At 45.6% G+C, this 19,212-nt stretch overlaps 2 protein-coding genes across 2 annotated transcripts in view; one reads left to right on the top strand and one right to left on the bottom strand.

Annotated features, from left to right (window-relative positions):
* Positions 1 to 896: 896 nt before the first annotated feature.
* Positions 897 to 12,552, bottom strand: LOC129844838 (protein BUD31 homolog). Its single transcript, XM_055912989.1, has 4 exons — positions 12,346 to 12,552; positions 10,310 to 10,432; positions 4,460 to 4,626; positions 897 to 1,114 (listed from the first exon to the last, which is right to left on the bottom strand). Exons 1-4 carry the CDS (start codon positions 12,437 to 12,439, stop codon positions 1,064 to 1,066), a joined length of 435 nt encoding a protein of 144 aa, XP_055768964.1. The 5' UTR covers positions 12,440 to 12,552; the 3' UTR covers positions 897 to 1,063.
* A 2,697-nt stretch (positions 12,553 to 15,249) lies between these two features.
* LOC129844839 (cleavage and polyadenylation specificity factor subunit 4-like) overlaps positions 15,250 to 19,212 on the top strand; it is an 8,017-nt gene continuing 4,054 nt past the window's right edge. The window contains exons 1-4 of the mRNA XM_055912991.1: positions 15,250 to 15,750; positions 16,379 to 16,429; positions 17,017 to 17,169; positions 17,710 to 17,805. Coding sequence (XP_055768966.1) covers positions 15,648 to 15,750; positions 16,379 to 16,429; positions 17,017 to 17,169; positions 17,710 to 17,805 — 403 coding nt within the window. The 5' untranslated portion in view covers positions 15,250 to 15,647. The remainder of the gene's footprint in view (positions 15,751 to 16,378; positions 16,430 to 17,016; positions 17,170 to 17,709; positions 17,806 to 19,212) is intronic.

Genomic DNA, 19,212 nt, shown 5'->3' with positions numbered 1-19,212 from the left:
GGTCAAGATGTTTGGTTTCTCCAATGGGAGACCCTGGTTCAGATCTTAACGGTCAAGATGTTTGGTTTCTCCAATGGGAGACCCTGGTTCAGATCCCACCCGTGACATACACACACAGACGGCATTATTTAAAACAAGAGTTTTAATTGAAATTATAAAAAAAAAAAGGTACAAATTAAACTAGAATCATCAGGTTGAAAGCAATGACATGTTCAACAGCTTAAAAAGCTCCCACCCTTCCCTCTCCCACAGACCTCTTCATTGTAAATGAGGTACAATAGCACTTAATAATGACCACCGCGTGTCCTAAACAGCTGGAATGATAACAATAACCCTGCCCAATCACAAAGACACCCCTATACGGGGAGTAGGGGCTAGAGAGTAGGGAGTAGGGGGCAGAGAGTAGGGGGCTAGAGAGTAGGGAGTAGGGGGCAGAGAGTAGGGGGCTAGGGAGTAGGGAGCAGAGAGTAGGGGGCTAGAGAGTAGGGGCTAGAGAGTAGGGGCTAGAGAGTAGGGAGTAGGGGGCAGAGAGTAGGGGGCTAGGGAGTAGGGAGCAGAGAGTAGGGGGCTAGAGAGTAGGGGCTAGAGAGTAGGGGGCAGAGCGTAGGGGGCTAGAGAGTAGGGAGTAGGGGGCAGAGAGTAGGGAGTAGGGGGCAGAGAGTAGGGGGCGAGAGACTAGGGGGCGAGAGACTAGGGGGCGAGAGACTAGGGGGCGAGAGACTAGGGGGCGAGAGACTAGGGGGCGAGAGACTAGGGGGCGAGAGACTAGGGGGCGAGAGACTAGGGGGCGAGAGACTAGGGGGCGAGAGACTAGGGGGCGAGAGACTAGGGGGCGAGAGACTAGGGGGCGAGAGACTAGGGGGCTAGGTGTGTATTTGAGATTAGGCGCTCCAGGGTCATAAAGCACACAGGTGGAGTAGATGAGCCCTGATGTCCCGTAGAAAATAACTGACGATCCAGAGAAGAACAGCCAGGCCACACTAGACGATCCACAGCAAAACAGCCAGGCGATCCAGACCTGACTAGACGATCCAGAGTAGAACAGCCAGGCGATCCTGACGAGTCAGCCGGAGCAGCCCCGGCAGCCACAGTGGGTACACTCTATTATCCTGCCCTGTAGAGAGACAGAGAGAGACAGAGAGAGACAGAGACAGAGACAGAGAGAGACAGACAGAGAGAGAGAGACAGAGAGACAGAGAGAGAGAGAGACAGAGAGAGAGACAGAGAGAGACAGAGAGACAGAGAGAGAGAGACAGAGAGACAGAGAGAGAGAGAGACAGAGAGAGAGACAGAGAGAGACAGAGAGAGAGAGAGAGAGAGAGAGACAGAGACAGAGACAGAGAGAGAGAGAGACAGAGAGAGAGACAGAGAGAGACAGAGAGAGAGACACAGAGACAGAGACACACAGAGAGAGAGACAGAGAGTATTAGTATTGTGTTGTACGATTATAGTGTAGTAGTGATGTGTTGTAGTATTATAGTGTTGTAGTATTATAGTGCAGTAGTATTATATTATAGTGCAGTAGTATTATATTATAGTGTAGTAGTGATGTGTTGTAGTATTATAGTGCAGTAGTATTCTATTATAGTGTAGTAGTATTATATCATAGTGTAGTAGTGATGTGTTGTAGTATTATAGTGCAGTAGTATTATATTATAGTGTAGTAGTGATGTGTTGTAGTATTATAGTGCAGTAGTATTATATTCTAGTGTAGTAGTGATGTGTTGTAGTATTATAGTGCAGTAGTATTATATTATAGTGTAGTAGTATTATAGTGCAGTAGTATTATATTATAGTGTAGTAGTGATGTGTTGTAGTATTATAGTGCAGTAGTATTATATTATAGTGCAGTAGTATCATATTATAGTGTAGTAGTATTATATTATAGTGTAGTAGTGATGTGTTGTAGTATTATAGTGCAGTAGTATTATATTATAGTGCAGTAGTATTATAGCGTAGGTGTATTATAGTCCAGTAGTATTATAGTGTAGTATTATAGTGTAGCAGTATTATAGTGCAGTAGTATTATATTATAGTGTAGTAGTATTATAGTGCAGTAGTATTATATTATAGTGTAGTAGTATTATAGTGCAGTAGTATTATATTATAGTGTAGTAGTGATGTGTTGTAGTATTATAGTGCAGTAGTATTATATTATAGTGCAGTAGTATTATAGTGCAGTAGTATTATATTATAGTGTAGTAGTATTATAGTGCAGTAGTATTATATTATAGTGTAGTAGTGATGTGTTGTAGTATTATAGTGCAGTAGTATTATATTATAGTGTAGTAGTATTATAGTGCAGTAGTATTATATTATAGTGTAGTAGTGATGTGTTGTAGTATTATAGTGCAGTAGTATTATATTATAGTGCAGTAGTATTATAGTGCAGTAGTATTATATTATAGTGTAGTAGTGATGTGTTGTAGTATTATAGCGTAGGTGTATTATAGTCCAGTAGTATTATAGTGTAGTATTATAGTGTAGCAGTATTATAGTGCAGTAGTATTATATTATAGTGTAGTAGTATTATAGTGCAGTAGTATTATATTATAGTGTAGTAGTATTATAGTGCAGTAGTATTATATTATAGTGTAGTAGTATTATAGTGCAGCAGTATTATAGTGTAGCAGTATTATAGTGCAGCAGTATTATAGCGTAGCAGTATTATTGTGTAGTAGTATTATATTGTAGTAGTATTATAGTGCAGTAGGGATGTGTTGTAGTGTGGTAGTATTATAGTGCAGTAGTATTATAGTGTAGTTGTACTATATTGTAGTGGTACTATATTGTAGTAGTGCCACAGTGTAGTAGTATTATAGTGTAGTAGTACCACAGTGTATTGATATGGTATAGTGCTGTAGTAGTATTATAGTGCAGTAGTATTATAGTGTAGTAGTACCACAGTGTAGTAGTTTTATAGTGCAGTAGTATTATAGTGCAGTAGTATTACAGTGTAGTAGTATTACAGTGTAGTAGTATTACAGTGTAGTAGTATTACAGTGTAGTAGTGCCACAGTGTAGTAGTATTATAGTGTAGTACTCACGGCCTCCAGTTTGCTCTTGGGGACTCTACAGATGTACAGTGTATTGATATAGTATTATAGTGTAGTAGTACTATAGTGTAGTAGTATTATAGTGTAGTAGTACTATAGTGTAGTAGTACTATAGTGTAGTAGTATTATAGTACTCACGGCCTCCAGTTTGCTCTTGGGGACTCCACAGATGTACAGTGTATTGATATGGTATAGTGGTGTAGTAGTATTGTAGTAGTACTATAGTACTCACGGCCTCCAGTTTGCTCTTGGGGACTCCACAGATGTACAGTGTATTGATATAGTATTACAGTGTAGTAGTATTGTAGTAGTACTATAGTACTCACGGCCTCCAGTTTGCTCTTGGGGACTCCACAGATGCAGTGTATTGATATAGTATTATAGTGTAGTAGTACTATAGTACTCACGGCCTCCAGTTTGCTCTTGGGGACTCTACAGATGTACAGTGTATTGATATAGTATTATAGTGTAGTAGTACTATAGTACTCACGGCCTCCAGTTTGCTCTTGGGGACTCGACAGATGTACAGTGTATTGATATAGTATTATAGTGTAGTAGTACTATAGTACTCACGGCCTCCAGTTTGCTCTTGGGGACTCGACAGATGTACAGTGTATTGATATAGTATTATAGTGTAGTAGTACTATAGTACTCACGGCCTCCAGTTTGCTCTTGGGGACTCTACAGATGTACAGTGTATTGATATAGTATTATAGTGTAGTAGTACTACAGTACTCACGGCCTCCAGTTTGCTCTTGGGGACTCTACAGATGTACAGTGTATTGATATAGTATTATAGTGTAGTAGTACTATAGTACTCACGGCCTCCAGTTTGCTCTTGGGGACTCGACAGATGTACAGTGTATTGATATAGTATTATAGTGTAGTAGTACTATAGTACTCACGGCCTCCAGTTTGCTCTTGGGGACTCGACAGATGTACAGTGTATTGATATAGTATTATAGTGTAGTAGTACTATAGTACTCACGGCCTCCAGTTTGCTCTTGGGGACTCGACAGATGTACAGTGTATTGATATAGTATTATAGTGTAGTAGTACTATAGTACTCACGGCCTCCAGTTTGCTCTTGGGGACTCGACAGATGTACAGTGTATTGATATAGTATTATAGTGTAGTAGTACTACAGTACTCACGGCCTCCAGTTTGCTCTTGGGGACTCGACAGATGTACAGTGTATTGATATAGTATTATAGTGTAGTAGTACTATAGTACTCACGGCCTCCAGTTTGCTCTTGGGGACTCGACAGATGTACAGTGTATTGATATAGTATTATAGTGTAGTAGTACTATAGTACTCACGGCCTCCAGTTTGCTCTTGGGGACTCGACAGATGTACAGTGTATTGATATAGTATTATAGTGTAGTAGTACTATAGTACTCACGGCCTCCAGTTTGCTCTTGGGGACTCGACAGATGCAGTTGGTTCCAAAGTTGGTGTCTCGTGTCTGGATGCAGCGAAGACAGCACAGGTTCTCGTACCCCTGCTTCTTCCACTTAGCGATCAGGTTCTTATCAGCATAACTCTCCTTTATACAGTAGTCGTACAGCTCTATACACACACACACACACACACACACACACACACACACACACACACACACACACACACACACACACACACACACACACACACACACACACACACACACACACACACACACACACACACACACACACAGACAGACAGACAGACAGACAGAGATAGAAATAGCATTATACCGAAACCCAACCCTAAAATATGTCAACCCTAACATTAACCCTGTCCTGGAGGTTACCACGGTAGCCCGTGATGGCCTTCCTCTTATGTACCATCTACCTCTGCTGATGGCCTTCCTCTTATGTACCATCTACCTCTGCTGATGGCCTTCCTCTTATGTAACATCTACCTCTGCTGATGGCCTTCCTCTTATGTAACATCTACCTCTGCTGATGGCCTTCCTCTTATGTACCATCTACCTCTGCCGATGGCCTTCCTCTTATGTAACATCTACCTCTGCTGATGGCCTTCCTCTTACGTAACATCTACCTCTGCTGATGGCCTTCCTCTTATGTACCATCTACCTCTGCTGATGGTCTTCCTCTTATGTAACATCTACCTCTGCTGATGGCCTTCCTCTTATGTACCATCTACCTCTGCTGATGGTCTTCCTCTTATGTAACATCTACCTCTGCTGATGGCCTTCCTCTTATGTACCATCTACCTCTGCCGATGGCCTTCCTCTTATGTAACATCTACCTCTGCCGATGGCCTTCCTCTTATGTAACATCTACCTCTGCTGATGGCCTTCCTCTTATGTAACATCTACCTCTGCTGATGGCCTTCCTCTTATGTAACATCTACCTCTGCTGATGGCCTTCCGCTTATGTAACATCTACCTCTGCTGATGGCCTTCCTCTTATGTAACATCTACCTCTGCCGATGGCCTTCCTCTTATGTAACATCTACCTCTGCTGATGGCCTTCCTCTTATGTACCATCTACCTCTGCCGATGGCCTTCCTCTTACGTAACATCTACCTCTGCTGATGGCCTTCCTCTTATGTAACATCTACCTCTGCCGATGGCCTTCCTCTAATGTAACATCTACCTCTGCTGATGGCCTTCCTCTTACGTAACATCTACCTCTGCCGATGGCCTTCCTCTTATGTAACATCTACCTCTGCTGATGGCCTTCCTCTTATGTACCATCTACCTCTGCCGATGGCCTTCCTCTTACGTAACATCTACCTCTGCCGATGGCCTTCCTCTTACGTAACATCTACCTCTGCTGATGGTCTTCCTCTTATGTAACATCTACCTCTGCAGATGGCCTTCCTCTTACGTAACATCTACCTCTGCCGATGGCCTTCCTCTTATGTAACATCTACCTCTGCAGATGGCCTTCCTCTTATGTAACATCTACCTCTGCTGATGGTCTTCCTCTTATGTAACATCTACCTCTGCAGATGGCCTTCCTCTTACGTAACATCTACCTCTGCCGATGGCCTTCCTCTTACGTAACATCTACCTCTGCCGATGGCCTTCCTCTTATGTAACATCTACCCCTGCCGATGGCCTTCCTCTTATGTAACATCTACCTCTGCTGATGGCCTTCCTCTTATGTAACATCTACCTCTGCCGATGGCCTTCCTCTTATGTAACATCTACCTCTGCAGATGGCCTTCCTCTTATGTAACATCTACCTCTGCCGATGGCCTTCCTCTTATGTAACATCTACCTCTGCTGATGGTCTTCCTCTTATGTAACATCTACCTCTGCAGATGGCCTTCCTCTTACGTAACATCTACCTCTGCCGATGGCCTTCCTCTTATGTAACATCTACCTCTGCTGATGGCCTTCCTCTTATGTAACATCTACCTCTGCCGATGGCCTTCCTCTTATGTAACATCTACCTCTGCAGATGGCCTTCCTCTTATGTAACATCTACCTCTGCCGATGGCCTTCCTCTTACGTAACATCTACCTCTGCTGATGGCCTTCCTCTTACGTAACATCTACCTCTGCTGATGGCCTTCCTCTTACGTAACATCTACCTCTGCCGATGGCCTTCCTCTTATGTAACATCTACCTCTGCCGATGGCCTTCCTCTTATGTAACATCTACCTCTGCTGATGGCCTTCCTCTAATGTAACATCTACCTCTGCTGATGGCCTTCCTCTTACGTAACATCTACCTCTGCTGATGGTCTTCCTCTTATGTAACATCTACCTCTGCCGATGGCCTTCCTCTTATGTAACATCTACCTCTGCTGATGGTCTTCCTCTTATGTAACATCTACCTCTGCCGACGGCCTTCCTCTTACGTAACATCTACCTCTGCTGATGGCCTTCCTCTTATGTACCATCTACCTCTGCTGATGGCCTTCCTCTTACGTAACATCTACCTCTGCTGATGGCCTTCCTCTTATGTAACATCTACCTCTGCTGATGGCCTTCCTCTTATGTAACATCTACCTCTGCTGATGGTCTTCCTCTTATGTAACATCTACCTCTGCTCATGGCCTTCCTCTTACGTAACATCTACCTCTGCTGATGGCCTTCCTCTTATGTACCATCTACCTCTGCCGATGGCCTTCCTCTTATGTAACATCTACCTCTGCCGATGGCCTTCCTCTTATGTAACATCTACCTCTGCAGATGGCCTTCCTCTTATGTAACATCTACCTCTGCTGATGGCCTTCCTCTTATGTAACATCTACCTCTGCTGATGGCCTTCCTCTTATGTACCATCTACCTCTGCCGATGGCCTTCCTCTTACGTAACATCTACCTCTGCTGATGGCCTTCCTCTTATGTACCATCTACCTCTGCCGATGGTCTTCCTCTTACGTAACATCTACCTCTGCTGATGGTCTTCCTCTAATGTAACATCTACCTCTGCCGATGGCCTTCCTCTTACGTAACATCTACCTCTGCTGATGGCCTTCCTCTTATGTAACATCTACCTCTGCCGATGGCCTTCCTCTTATGTAACATCTACCTCTGCTGATGGCCTTCCTCTTATGTAACATCTACCTCTGCCGATGGCCTTCCTCTTATGTACCATCTACCTCTGCCGATGGCCTTCCTCTTATGTAACATCTACCTCTGCTGATGGCCTTCCTCTTATGTAACAGTAACATCTACCTCTGCTGATGGCCTTCCTCTTACGTAACATCTACCTCTGCGGATGGCCTTCCTCTTATGTACCATCTACCTCTGCTGATGGTCTTCCTCTTATGTAACATCTACCTCTGCGGATGGCCTTCCTCTTACGTAACATCTACCTCTGCCGATGGCCTTCCTCTTACGTAACATCTACCTCTGCCGATGGCCTTCCTCTTATGTAACATCTACCTCTGCCGATGGCCTTCCTCTTATGTAACATCTACCTCTGCCGATGGCCTTCCTCTTATGTACCATCTACCTCTGCCGATGGCCTTCCTCTTATGTAACATCTACCTCTGCTGATGGCCTTCCTCTTATGTAACAGTAACATCTACCTCTGCTGATGGCCTTCCTCTTACGTAACATCTACCTCTGCGGATGGCCTTCCTCTTATGTACCATCTACCTCTGCTGATGGTCTTCCTCTTATGTAACATCTACCTCTGCGGATGGCCTTCCTCTTACGTAACATCTACCTCTGCCGATGGCCTTCCTCTTACGTAACATCTACCTCTGCTGATGGCCTTCCTCTTTTGTAACATCTACCTCTGCTGATGGCCTTCCTCTTATGTACCATCTACCTCTGATGGCCTTCCTCTTATGTAACATCTACCTCTGCCGATGGCCTTCCTCTTATGTAACATCTACCTCTGCTGATGGTCTTCCTCTTACGTAACATCTACCTCTGCTGATGGCCTTCCTCTTACGTAACATCTACCTCTGCCGATGGCCTTCCTCTTACGTAACATCTACCTCTGCCGATGGCCTTCCTCTTACGTAACATCTACCTCTGCTGATGGCCTTCCTCTTATGTAACATCTACCTCTGCTGATGGTCTTCCTCTTATGTAACATCTACCTCTTCTGATGGCCTTCCTCTTACGTAACATCTACCTCTGCCGATGGCCTTCCTCTTATGTAACATCTACCTCTGCCGATGGCCTTCCTCTTATGTAACATCTACCTCTGCTGATGGTCTTCCTCTTATGTAACATCTACCTCTGCTGATGGCCTTCGTCTTATGTAACATCTACCTCTGCCGATGGCCTTCCTCTTATGTACCATCTACCTCTGCTGATGGCCTTCCTCTAATGTAACATCTACCTCTGCTGATGGCCTTCCTCTTACGTAACATCTACCTCTGCCGATGGCCTTCGTCTTACGTAACATCTACCTCTGCCGATGGCCTTCCTCTTATGTAACATCTACCTCTGCCGATGGCCTTCCTCTTATGTAACATCTACCTCTGCTGATGGCCTTCCTCTTATGTAACATCTACCTCTGCCGATGGCCTTCCTCTTACGTAACATCTACCTCTGCCGATGGCCTTCCTCTTACGTAACATCTACCTCTGCCGATGGCCTTCCTCTTACGTAACATCTACCTCTGCTGATGGCCTTCCTCTTACGTAACATCTACCTCTGCCGATGGCCTTCCTCTTATGTAACATCTACCTCTGCTGATGGTCTTCCTCTTATGTAACATCTACCTCTGCAGATGGCCTTCCTCTTACGTAACATCTACCTCTGCCGATGGCCTTCCTCTTACGTAACATCTACCTCTGCCGATGGCCTTCCTCTTATGTAACATCTACCTCTGCCGATGGCCTTCCTCTTATGTAACATCTACCTCTGCCGATGGCCTTCCTCTTATGTAACATCTACCTCTGCTGATGGCCTTCCTCTTATGTAACATCTACCTCTGCTGATGGTCTTCCTCTTATGTAACAGTAACATCTACCTCTGCCGACGGCCTTCCTCTTACGTAACATCTACCTCTGCCGATGGCCTTCCTCTTATGTAACATCTACCTCTGCTGATGGCCTTCCTCTTATGTAACATCTACCTCTGCTGATGGCCTTCCTCTTATGTAACATCTACCTCTGCCGATGGCCTTCCTCTTATGTACCATCTACCTCTGCTGATGGTCTTCCTCTTATGTAACATCTACCTCTGCTGATGGCCTTCCTCTTATGTAACAGTAACATTACCTCTGCTGATGGCCTTCCTCTTACGTAACATCTACCTCTGCGGATGGCCTTCCTCTTATGTACCATCTACCTCTGCTGATGGTCTTCCTCTTATGTAACATCTACCTCTGCTGATGGCCTTCCTCTTACGTAACATCTACCTCTGCTGATGGCCTTCCTCTTATGTAACATCTACCTCTGCCGATGGCCTTCCTCTTACGTAACATCTACCTCTGCCGATGGCCTTCCTCTTACGTAACATCTACCTCTGCCGATGGCCTTCCTCTTATGTAACATCTACCTCTGCCGATGGCCTTCCTCTTACGTAACATCTACCTCTGCCGATGGCCTTCCTCTTACGTAACATCTACCTCTGCTGATGGCCTTCCTCTTATGTAACATCTACCTCTGCTGATGGCCTTCCTCTTATGTAACATCTACCTCTGCCGATGGCCTTCCTCTTATGTAACATCTACCTCTGCTGATGGCCTTCCTCTTATGTAACATCTACCTCTGCTGATGGTCTTCCTCTTATGTAACATCTACCTCTGCCGATGGCCTTCCTCTTATGTAACATCTACCTCTGCTGATGGCCTTCCGCTTATGTAACAGTAAGATCTACCTCTGCTGATGGCCTTCCTCTTGTAGAACAAGTCGAAGATATATCTGCTCCTCTGGTGGTGCAGTCTGAATATCGGCCACAGGGACTCCACCTTCCTCTTTCCCTCGTGAGGCTCCGTCTCGGCTGGAAGGAGACAATCACAGCTCGTCATCAGTAGAAAACAGGAACTATCCAAGATTCCCATTCGTACATCAACTTTATATTGTAGCTAAGTGGCTAATAGTTTAGCTGGTTGATTAGCCTAGCTAAATTAACTATACTGAGTAACAATATAAAAACGCAACATGTAAAGTGTTGGTCCCATGTTTCCATACACTAAAAACGTATTTCTCTCTAATTTTGAGCACACATTTGTCTACATCCCTGTTAGTGAGCATTTCTCCTTTGCCAAGATAATCCATCCACCTGACAGGTGTGGCATATGAAGAAGTTGATTAAACACAGGTGCACCTTGTGCTGGGGACAATAAAAGGCCACTAAAATGTGCAGTTTTGTCACAACTCAATGCCACAGATGTCTCAAGTTGAGGGAGTGTGCAATTGGCATGCTGACTGCAGGAATGTCACCAGAGTTGTTGCTAGAGAATTGAATGTTCATTCCTCTACCATAAGCCACCTCCGTCATTTTAGAGAATTTGGCAGGATGTCCAACCAGCTTCACACCAGCACTGGTCCTCCACATCCGGCTTCTTCACATGCGGGATTGTCTGTGACCAGCCACCCGGAGACTTGGCGAAACCGTAGGTTTGCACAGCTACAGAATTTTTACACAAACGGCCAGAAATCGTCTCAGGGAAGGTAATCTGTGTGCTCGTTGTCCTCACCAGGGTCCCGACCTGACTGCAGTTCGACTTCGTAACCGACTTCAGTGGGAAAATGCTCACCTTTAATGGCCACTGGCACGCTGGATAAGTGTGCTCTTCACAGATTAATCCTGGTTTCAAATCTACCGGGCAGATGGCAGACAGCGTGTATGGTGTCGTGTGGGCGAGCGGTTTGCTGATGTCAACGTTGTGAACAGAGTGCCCCATGGTGGCGGTGGGGTTATGGTATGGGCAGGAATAAGATACGGACAACGAACACAATTGCATTTTATCGATGGCAATTTGAATGCAGAGATACCGTGATGAGATCCTGAGGCCCATTGTGGTGCCATTCATCCGCCGCCATCACCTCATGTTTCAGCATGATAATGTACGACCCCGTGTCGCAAGGATCTGTACACAACTCCTGGAAGCTGAAAATGTCCCAGTTCTTCCATGGCCTGCATACTCACCAGACATGTCACCCACTGAGCATGTTAGGGATGCTCTGGATCGACGTGTACGACAGCGTGTTCCAGTTCCCGCCAATATCCAGCAACTTCGCTCAGCCATTGAAGAGGAGTGGGAAAACATTCCACAGGCCACAATCAACAGCCTGATCAACTCTATGTGAAGGAGATGTGTCACACTGCGTGAGAAAAATGGTGGTCACACCAGATACTGACTGGTTTTCTGATCCACACCCCTACCTTTCTTTTTTTAAGGCATCTGTGACCAACAGATGCATATCTGTATCTCAGTGATGTGAAATCCATAGATTAGGGCCTAATTAATTAATTTCAGATTCATTATATGAACTCGGTAACATTATTGAATTTGTTGCATGTTGCGTTTATATTTTTATTCAGTGTAGTTAACTTAGAAGCTACCTATCTAACGTCAACATTTTGGTTATGATTGTCGAGGTATCTGAACAATAACACACAATACGAAAAAACGAACATACAGACAAAAGTAAATAACTTAACGGCAGACAGCGGTAGGCATCTGGCTGTCACAGCTCGTCATACAATAAAACAGGAAGGATCCAAGTCAGATTCATACAACAGCTTGGTAATATAGCTAGCCAAATGAGTACTAGTTGACTGGTTGAATATCCCAAACAAATGTCAACATTGTGTAGACATGATGTTAGCGGAGCCTCGTTTGGTACGGTCGGAGTAGCGGGCTTAGCTAGCTTCGGTGGCTAACATTATTACCAAACTAAAATTACCTTCTCTCATCTTTTGATCTAGTTCGTCCAAGGTCGGTTCAATCAACTCCCAGCCATCGGGAGGTGGTTTCCTGCTCCTCTTCACTTTCGGCATTGCGTTTAATCAAACGGATTTATTTAACCAAAAACAATAAACACTTTTCCCACTGTCCTATTTTTATGTGTTGATTTCGTAGGCCTGCTCACCGTCGCTTCTTATTGACGTCACAACATAGAGGGGTCTTTCAGCTTCAGCTCGATCCCCGCACGATATGTACGTCACTCAATTCTATTTCATTCAATTGGGGCTTTTGCTGCGTTCAAGACAACTGGGAACTCGGGAAACTCTGACTTCAGTGCGTTCAAAACAACTGGGATCTCGGGAAACTCCGACTTCAGTGCGTTCAAAACAACTGGGAACTCGGGAAACTCCGACTTCAGTGTGTTCAAAACAACTGGGAACTCGGGTAACTCTGACTTCAGTGTGTTCAAAACAACTGGGATGTCGGGAAACTCCGACTTCAGTGCGTTCAAAACAACTGGGAACTCGGGAAACTCCGACTTCAGTGCGTTCAAAACAACTGGGAACTCGGGAAACTCCGACTTCAGTGCGTTCAAAACAACTGGGAACTCGGGAAACTCCGACTTCAGTGCGTTCAAAACAACTGGGAAACCGGGAAACTCCGACTTCAGTGCGTTCAAAGCAACTGGGAACTCGGGAAACTCCGACTTCAGTGCGTTCAAAGCAACTGGGAACTCGGGAAACTCCGACTTCAGTTCATTCAAAACAACTGGGAACTCGGGGGGAAAAAAGTGTTTGGATGCTCTTGATCGACAGCATGTTCCAGTTCCCACCAATATCCAGCAACTTCCCACAGCCATTGAAGAGGAGTTGGATAACATTCCCCCAGGCCCCAATCAACAGCCTGATCAACTCTATGTGAAGGAGATGTGTCGCGCTGCATGAGGCAAATGGTGGTCACACCAGATACTGACCCAGGCGCGAACCAGGGACCCTCTGCACACATCAACAACAGTCACCCACGAAGCATCGTTACCCATCTCTCCACAAAAGCCGTGGGGAACCACTACTTCAAGGTCTCAAAGCGAGTGACGTCACCGATTGAAGCGCTATTAGCGCGCACCACCGCTAACTAGCTAGCCATTTCACATCGGTTACACATACCTGAGAGAGTGGGTAGTGATTTTACTTGATAAAGAACATTTAAACACTCAAACTGGACAGTTTTATCTCCATCTCTTCATTCAAAGACTCAATCGTGGACACTGTAAATGCGGCCGCTGCCAACAAACTGACTCAGCTCCAGCCACCTTAAAAATGGGAATTGATGGAAATTATGTAAAAATGTACCACCAGCCACTTTAAACAATGCCACCTAATATAATGTTTACATACCCTACATTACACATCTCTTATGTATATGTATATACTGTACTCTATATCATCTACTGCATCTTGCCATCTTATGTAATACATGGACCACTAGCCACTTTAAACTATGCCACTTTATGTTTACATACCCTACAGTACTCATCTCATAGGTATATACCGTACTCTATACCATCTACTGCACCTTGCCTATGCCGTCTGTACCATCACTCATTCATATATCTTTATGTACATATTCTTTATCCCTTTACACTTGCGTGTATAAGGTAGTAGTTGCGGAATTGTTAGGTTAGATTACTTGTTGTTATTACTGCATTGTCGGAACTAGAAGCACAAGCATTTCGCTACACTCGCATTAACATCTGCTAACCATGTGTATGTGACTAATAAATTTGATTTGATTTGATTTGATTTGACAGTTGTGGCTGCTTTGCGTGATGTATTGTTGTCTCTACCTTATTGCCCTTTGTGCGGTTGTCTGTGCCCATTTCATCATGTGTTCTCTGACATACACTCACTAAAGTTATCAACCCTGACAATAGGAACTTTCCTACATTTTTTATGAAGTAAAACAGAAGTTCCCTTCCTGGGTGAAACGGGCTACCCCAGAGTGTAAATCATACGCACCCCGGAACTAGGCTGGTTAACAGATACAGCAGTATGTTGAGCTTTCCTTTTCTGCTGAGTGATGAAGGACTGGCTGGCTTGTGGGTAAAATAGTCAAATAACATTAAAAAGCTTTTAATTGTAAGAGAGTCCAGCCTATTGATGTTTTACGTGTTGCCAGCGTGAGATATGGGTGGAAAAACTAACCTCAATACAGGGATGGGATATACCACTTCACTCCAAATCAATCAATGAAATGTATTTATAAAGCCCTTCTTACATCAGCTGATATCTCAAAGTGCTGTACAGAAACCCAGCCTAAAACCCCAAACAGCAAGCAATGCAGGTGTAGAAGCACGGTGGCTAGGAAAAACTCCCTAGAAAGGCCAGAACCTAGGAAGAAACCTAGAGAGGAACCAGGCTATGAGGGGTGGCCAGTCCTCTTCTGGCTGTGCCGGGTGGGGATTATAACAGAACATGGCCAAGATGTTCAAATGTTCATAGATGACCAACAGGGTCAAATGTTATCTTTATCCACACTGCTCCATCAAGAAGATTGAAATACTGCTACCTCCCCCCCCCCCCCCCCCCCAAAAAAAACTGCCCTTTTCATCCTCATGCTAGCTAGCAGTATTCACAGCAGCCATTATGAAATGACATGTTTATGTTGAACAACAAAAGAGCTGATTGGCTGACACTGCCATTTCAAAATGGCTGCGGTGGCTACTGCTAATTAGCATGAGTATAAAAATGGCAGTTTTCCCTGGAAAACGAGCAGTGTGAATTATGGTAACATTTGGAGTATGGTGGCATATCCCATTGAGTTACCCTTTTCCAGCCCATATCTCACTAGCTCAATGGTGTCTTAATGTAACCATGACTACATTCTGACCCCAGTGCAGCTCTGTGTAAACAAGCGTAATTGTAGGGTCGGCATCTTGTGGCAAGTTCACATCCAGACTCTCTCATAGATCGATTACTCGGCCTTTTAAACCTCCCCCAGGTCAAAGGTTGGAGTTCAACCCGCCCGCCTTCTGGAGGCAAGAGAAACAAGATGGAAGATCAACAAGACAAACGGGACTTGTTTTAGTTAATCCAACTTTTCCACTGTTGATTTCTACACATTCAAATATATACAATTAGCTAGCCAAAGCAATCTAGCGCCCACGCCTTTTATGGTTGATATATCAGCTACTTAAGCGAGATTTCACAGGTTAGCTGATTGCCAACTGCCGTTAGACTGCTAGCTAGGCTAAGCTAGGTTAGCTTGTTTCTGTCTGGTCGGAGCGTAGTGAGACCTGCCATCATGCAGGACCTGATAGCCACCGTGGACCACATCAAGTTTGATCTAGAGATAGCTGTGGAGCAGCAGCTGGGGGCTCAGCCTCTCCCCTTCCCCGGGATGGACAGTAAGTAGTCGCTACTTACTAAGTTAGCCAGTTAGCTAACGTTAGCTAGGTACTGTTGTAGTTTTAGCATGGTAGCTAAGCTAGCTAGTTTAGCTAGCTAACTTCTTAACTGATTTTTATAGTTAGGTGTTTTTTGCAGAGTTTGAGGCAGCAGTGTGTTAGGATTATGTATAGTTTTGTATTGTAACTTCCTGCCCTGTGTCTGTGCAGAGTCCGGGGCTGCAGTGTGTTAGGATTATGTATAGTTTTGTATTGTAACTTCCTGCCCTGTGTCTGCAGAGTCCGGGGCTGCAGTGTGTTAGGATTATGTATAGTTTTGTATTGTAACTTCCTGCCCTGTGTCTGCAGAGTCCGGGGCTGCAGTGTGTTAGGATTATGTATAGTTTTGTATTGTAACTTCCTGCCCTGTGTCTGCAGAGTCCGGGGCTGCAGTGTGTTAGGATTATGTATAGTTTTGTATTGTAACTTCCTGCCCTGTGTCTGTGCAGAGTCCGGGGCTGCAGTGTGTTAGGATTATGTATAGTTTTGTATTGTAACTTCCTGCCCTGTGTCTGTGCAGAGTTCGAGGCTGCAGTGTGTTAGGATTATGTATAGTTTTGTATTGTAACTTCCTGCCCTGTGTCTGCAGAGTCCGGGGCTGCTGTGTGTGAGTTCTTCATGAGAGCAGCATGTCTCAAAGGTGAGAGTGTTACCGGTGATGAGTTCTCTGTATGTGACTGCTACAGCCTCCTCTACGTGTGGGTGTGTTTAATGAATTGACCAGTGTGTGTGTATATTAGACTGACCGTGTGTGTGTGTGTGTGGATATGAACTGTCCCTGTTTGTGTGTGTGTGTGGGGGGGGATAGGAACTGACCCAGTGTGTGTGTATAAAAAACTGACCCAGTGTGTGTGTGTGGATAGGAACTGACCCAGTGTGTGTGTTGATATGAACTGTGTGTAAAAAGTGATCAGTGTGTGTGTGTGTGGATAGGAACTGACCCTGTGTGTGTGTGTGGATAGGAACTGACCCAGTGTGTGGATAGGAACTGACCCAGTGTGTGGATAGGAACTGACCCAGTGTGTGGATAGGAACTGACCCAGTGTGTGTGTGTGTGTGTGTGTATGTGGATAGGAACTGACCCAGTGTGTGTGTGGATAGGAACTGACCCAGTGTGTGTGTGGATAGGAACTGACCCAGTGTGTGTGTGTGGATAGGAACTGACCCAGTGTGTGTGTGTTGATATGAACTGTGTGTAAAAAGTGATCAGTGTGTGTGTTGCTGCAGGTGGTATGTGTCCGTTCCGTCACATCAGTGGGGAGAAGACGGTGGTGTGTAAACACTGGCTCAGAGGACTCTGTAAGAAGGGAGACCAGTGTGAGTTTCTACACGAGTACGACATGACCAAGATGCCCGAGTGTTACTTCTACTCCAAGTTCGGTATGTGGCTGGGGTTTTATTTAACCTTTTATTTAACGAGGCAAGTCAGTTAAGAACTATTTCTTATTTTACGATGATGGCCTACCAAAAGGCAAACGGCCTCCTGCGAGGACGGGGGCCTGGGATTAAAAATAAACAAATACAATATAAATATAGGACAAAACACATATCACAACAAGAGAGACAACACTACATAAAGAGAGACCTAAGACGACAACATAGCAAGGCAGCAACACATGACAACATAGCATGGTAGCAACACAACATGGAAGCAGCACAAAACATGGTACAAACATTATTGGGCCCAGTCAACAGCACAAAGGGCATGAAGGTAGAGACAACAATACATCACGCAAAGCAGCCACAACTGTCAGTATGAGTGTCCATGATTGAGTCTTTGAATGAAGAAATTGAGATAAAACTGTCCAGTTTCAGTGTTTGTTGCAGCTCGTTCCAGCCCCATCTGTATCGGCTAACTGTCTACTGCAGTGACCGCCATCTGTATCGGCTAACTGTGTGTGTGTGTGTCTGTGTGTTTAGGAGAGTGCAGTAACAAGGAATGTCCGTTCCTCCACATCGACCCAGAGTCTAAGATCAAAGACTGTCCCTGGTATGACAGAGGCTTCTGCAAACATGGTACGTACTCTCACTCACTCACTCACTCACTCACTCACTCGCTGCTCCAGCACTAAGAGACTAAACAGACCGTGCCGACCAATGGTTCACAGCAGCAGGTGTCTCTGCTTCCTCAGAACATCAACTGTCATTTCCTGTTCACTTCCTGATGATTCTACATGTTGAATAACCACCGTTCACTTCCTGATATGTTGAGTCGCCACCGTTCACGTCCTGATGGGTTGAATCGCCACCGTTCACTTCCTGATGGGTTGAGTCGCCACCGTTCACTTCCTGATGGGTTGAATCGCCACCGTTCACTTCCTGATGGGTTGAGTCGCCACCGTTCACTTCCTGATGTGTTGAATCGCCACCGTTCACTTCCTGATGGGTTGAGTCGCCACCGTTCACTTCCTGATGGGTTGAATCGCCACCGTTCACTTCCTGATGGGTTGAGTCGCCACCGTTCACTTCCTGATGGGTTGAGTCGCCACCGTTCACTTCCTGATGGGTTGAGTCGCCACCGTTCACTTCCTGATGGGTTGAGTCGCCACCGTTCACTTCCTGATGGGTTGAGTCGCCACCGTTCACTTCCTGATGGGTTGAATCGCCACCGTTCACTTCCTGATGTGTTGAGTCGCCACCGTTCACTTCCTGATGGGTTGAGTCGCCACCGTTCACTTCCTGATGGGTTGAGTCGCCACCGTTCACTTCCTGATGGGTTGAGTCGCCACCGTTCACTTCCTGATGGGTTGAGTCGCCACCGTTCACTTCCTGATGGGTTGAGTCGCCACCGTTCACTTCCTGATGGGTTGAGTCGCCACCGTTCACTTCCTGATGGGTTGGGTCGCCACCGTTCACTTCCTGATGTGTTGAGTCGCCACCGTTCACTTCCTGATGTGTTGAGTCGCCACCGTTCACTTCCTGATGGGTTGAGTCGCCACCGTTCACTTCCTGATGGGTTGAATCGCCACCGTTCACTTCCTGATGGGTTGAGTCGCCACCGTTCACTTCGATGGGTTGAATCGCCACCGTTCACTTCCTGATGGGTTGAGTCGCCACCGTTCACTTCCTGATGGGTTGAATCGCCACCGTTCACTTCCTGATGGGTTGAGTCGCCACCGTTCACTTCCTGATGGGTTGAGTCGCCACCGTTCACTTCCTGATGGGTTGAGTCGCCACCGTTCATCAACACCCAGCAGGTGATCTACTGTGCTGATGTTCCTGTTGTCCTTAACATTCTCCCTCCCCCCTCTCTCTCTCTCTCCCATCCCCTCTCTCCCACATCCCTCCCACTCTCTCCCTCCTCTCTCTCCCTCCCTCCCTCCTCCTCCCTCCCCCCTCCTCTCTCTCTCCCTCCTCTCTCTCCCTCCCTCCCTCCTCCTCCCTCCCCCCTCCTCTCTCTCTCCCTCCTCTCTCTCTCCCTCC

This window comes from Salvelinus fontinalis, unplaced genomic scaffold (assembly GCF_029448725.1).
Source record: "Salvelinus fontinalis isolate EN_2023a unplaced genomic scaffold, ASM2944872v1 scaffold_0239, whole genome shotgun sequence".
Taxonomy (NCBI): Eukaryota; Metazoa; Chordata; class Actinopteri; order Salmoniformes; family Salmonidae; genus Salvelinus; species Salvelinus fontinalis.
This window is presented reverse-complemented; position numbering and strand designations above follow the sequence as displayed.

What these genes read in the sequence shown, in the direction of transcription:
- LOC129844838 (XM_055912989.1), bottom strand. Translation starts at nt 12,439, where the DNA reads ATGCCGAAAGTGAAGAGGAGCAGGAAACCACCTCCCGATGGCTGGGAG. An exon ending in GAGGAAGGCCATCAGCAGAG is followed by an intron (nt 4,627 to 10,309) that starts GTAGATCTTACT and finishes GTGTGTGTATAG; the next exon opens with AGCTGTACGACTACTGTATA. An exon ending in CCAAGAGCAAACTGGAGGCC is followed by an intron (nt 1,115 to 4,459) that starts GTGAGTACTATA and finishes GTCTCTCTACAG; the next exon opens with GGCAGGATAATAGAGTGTAC.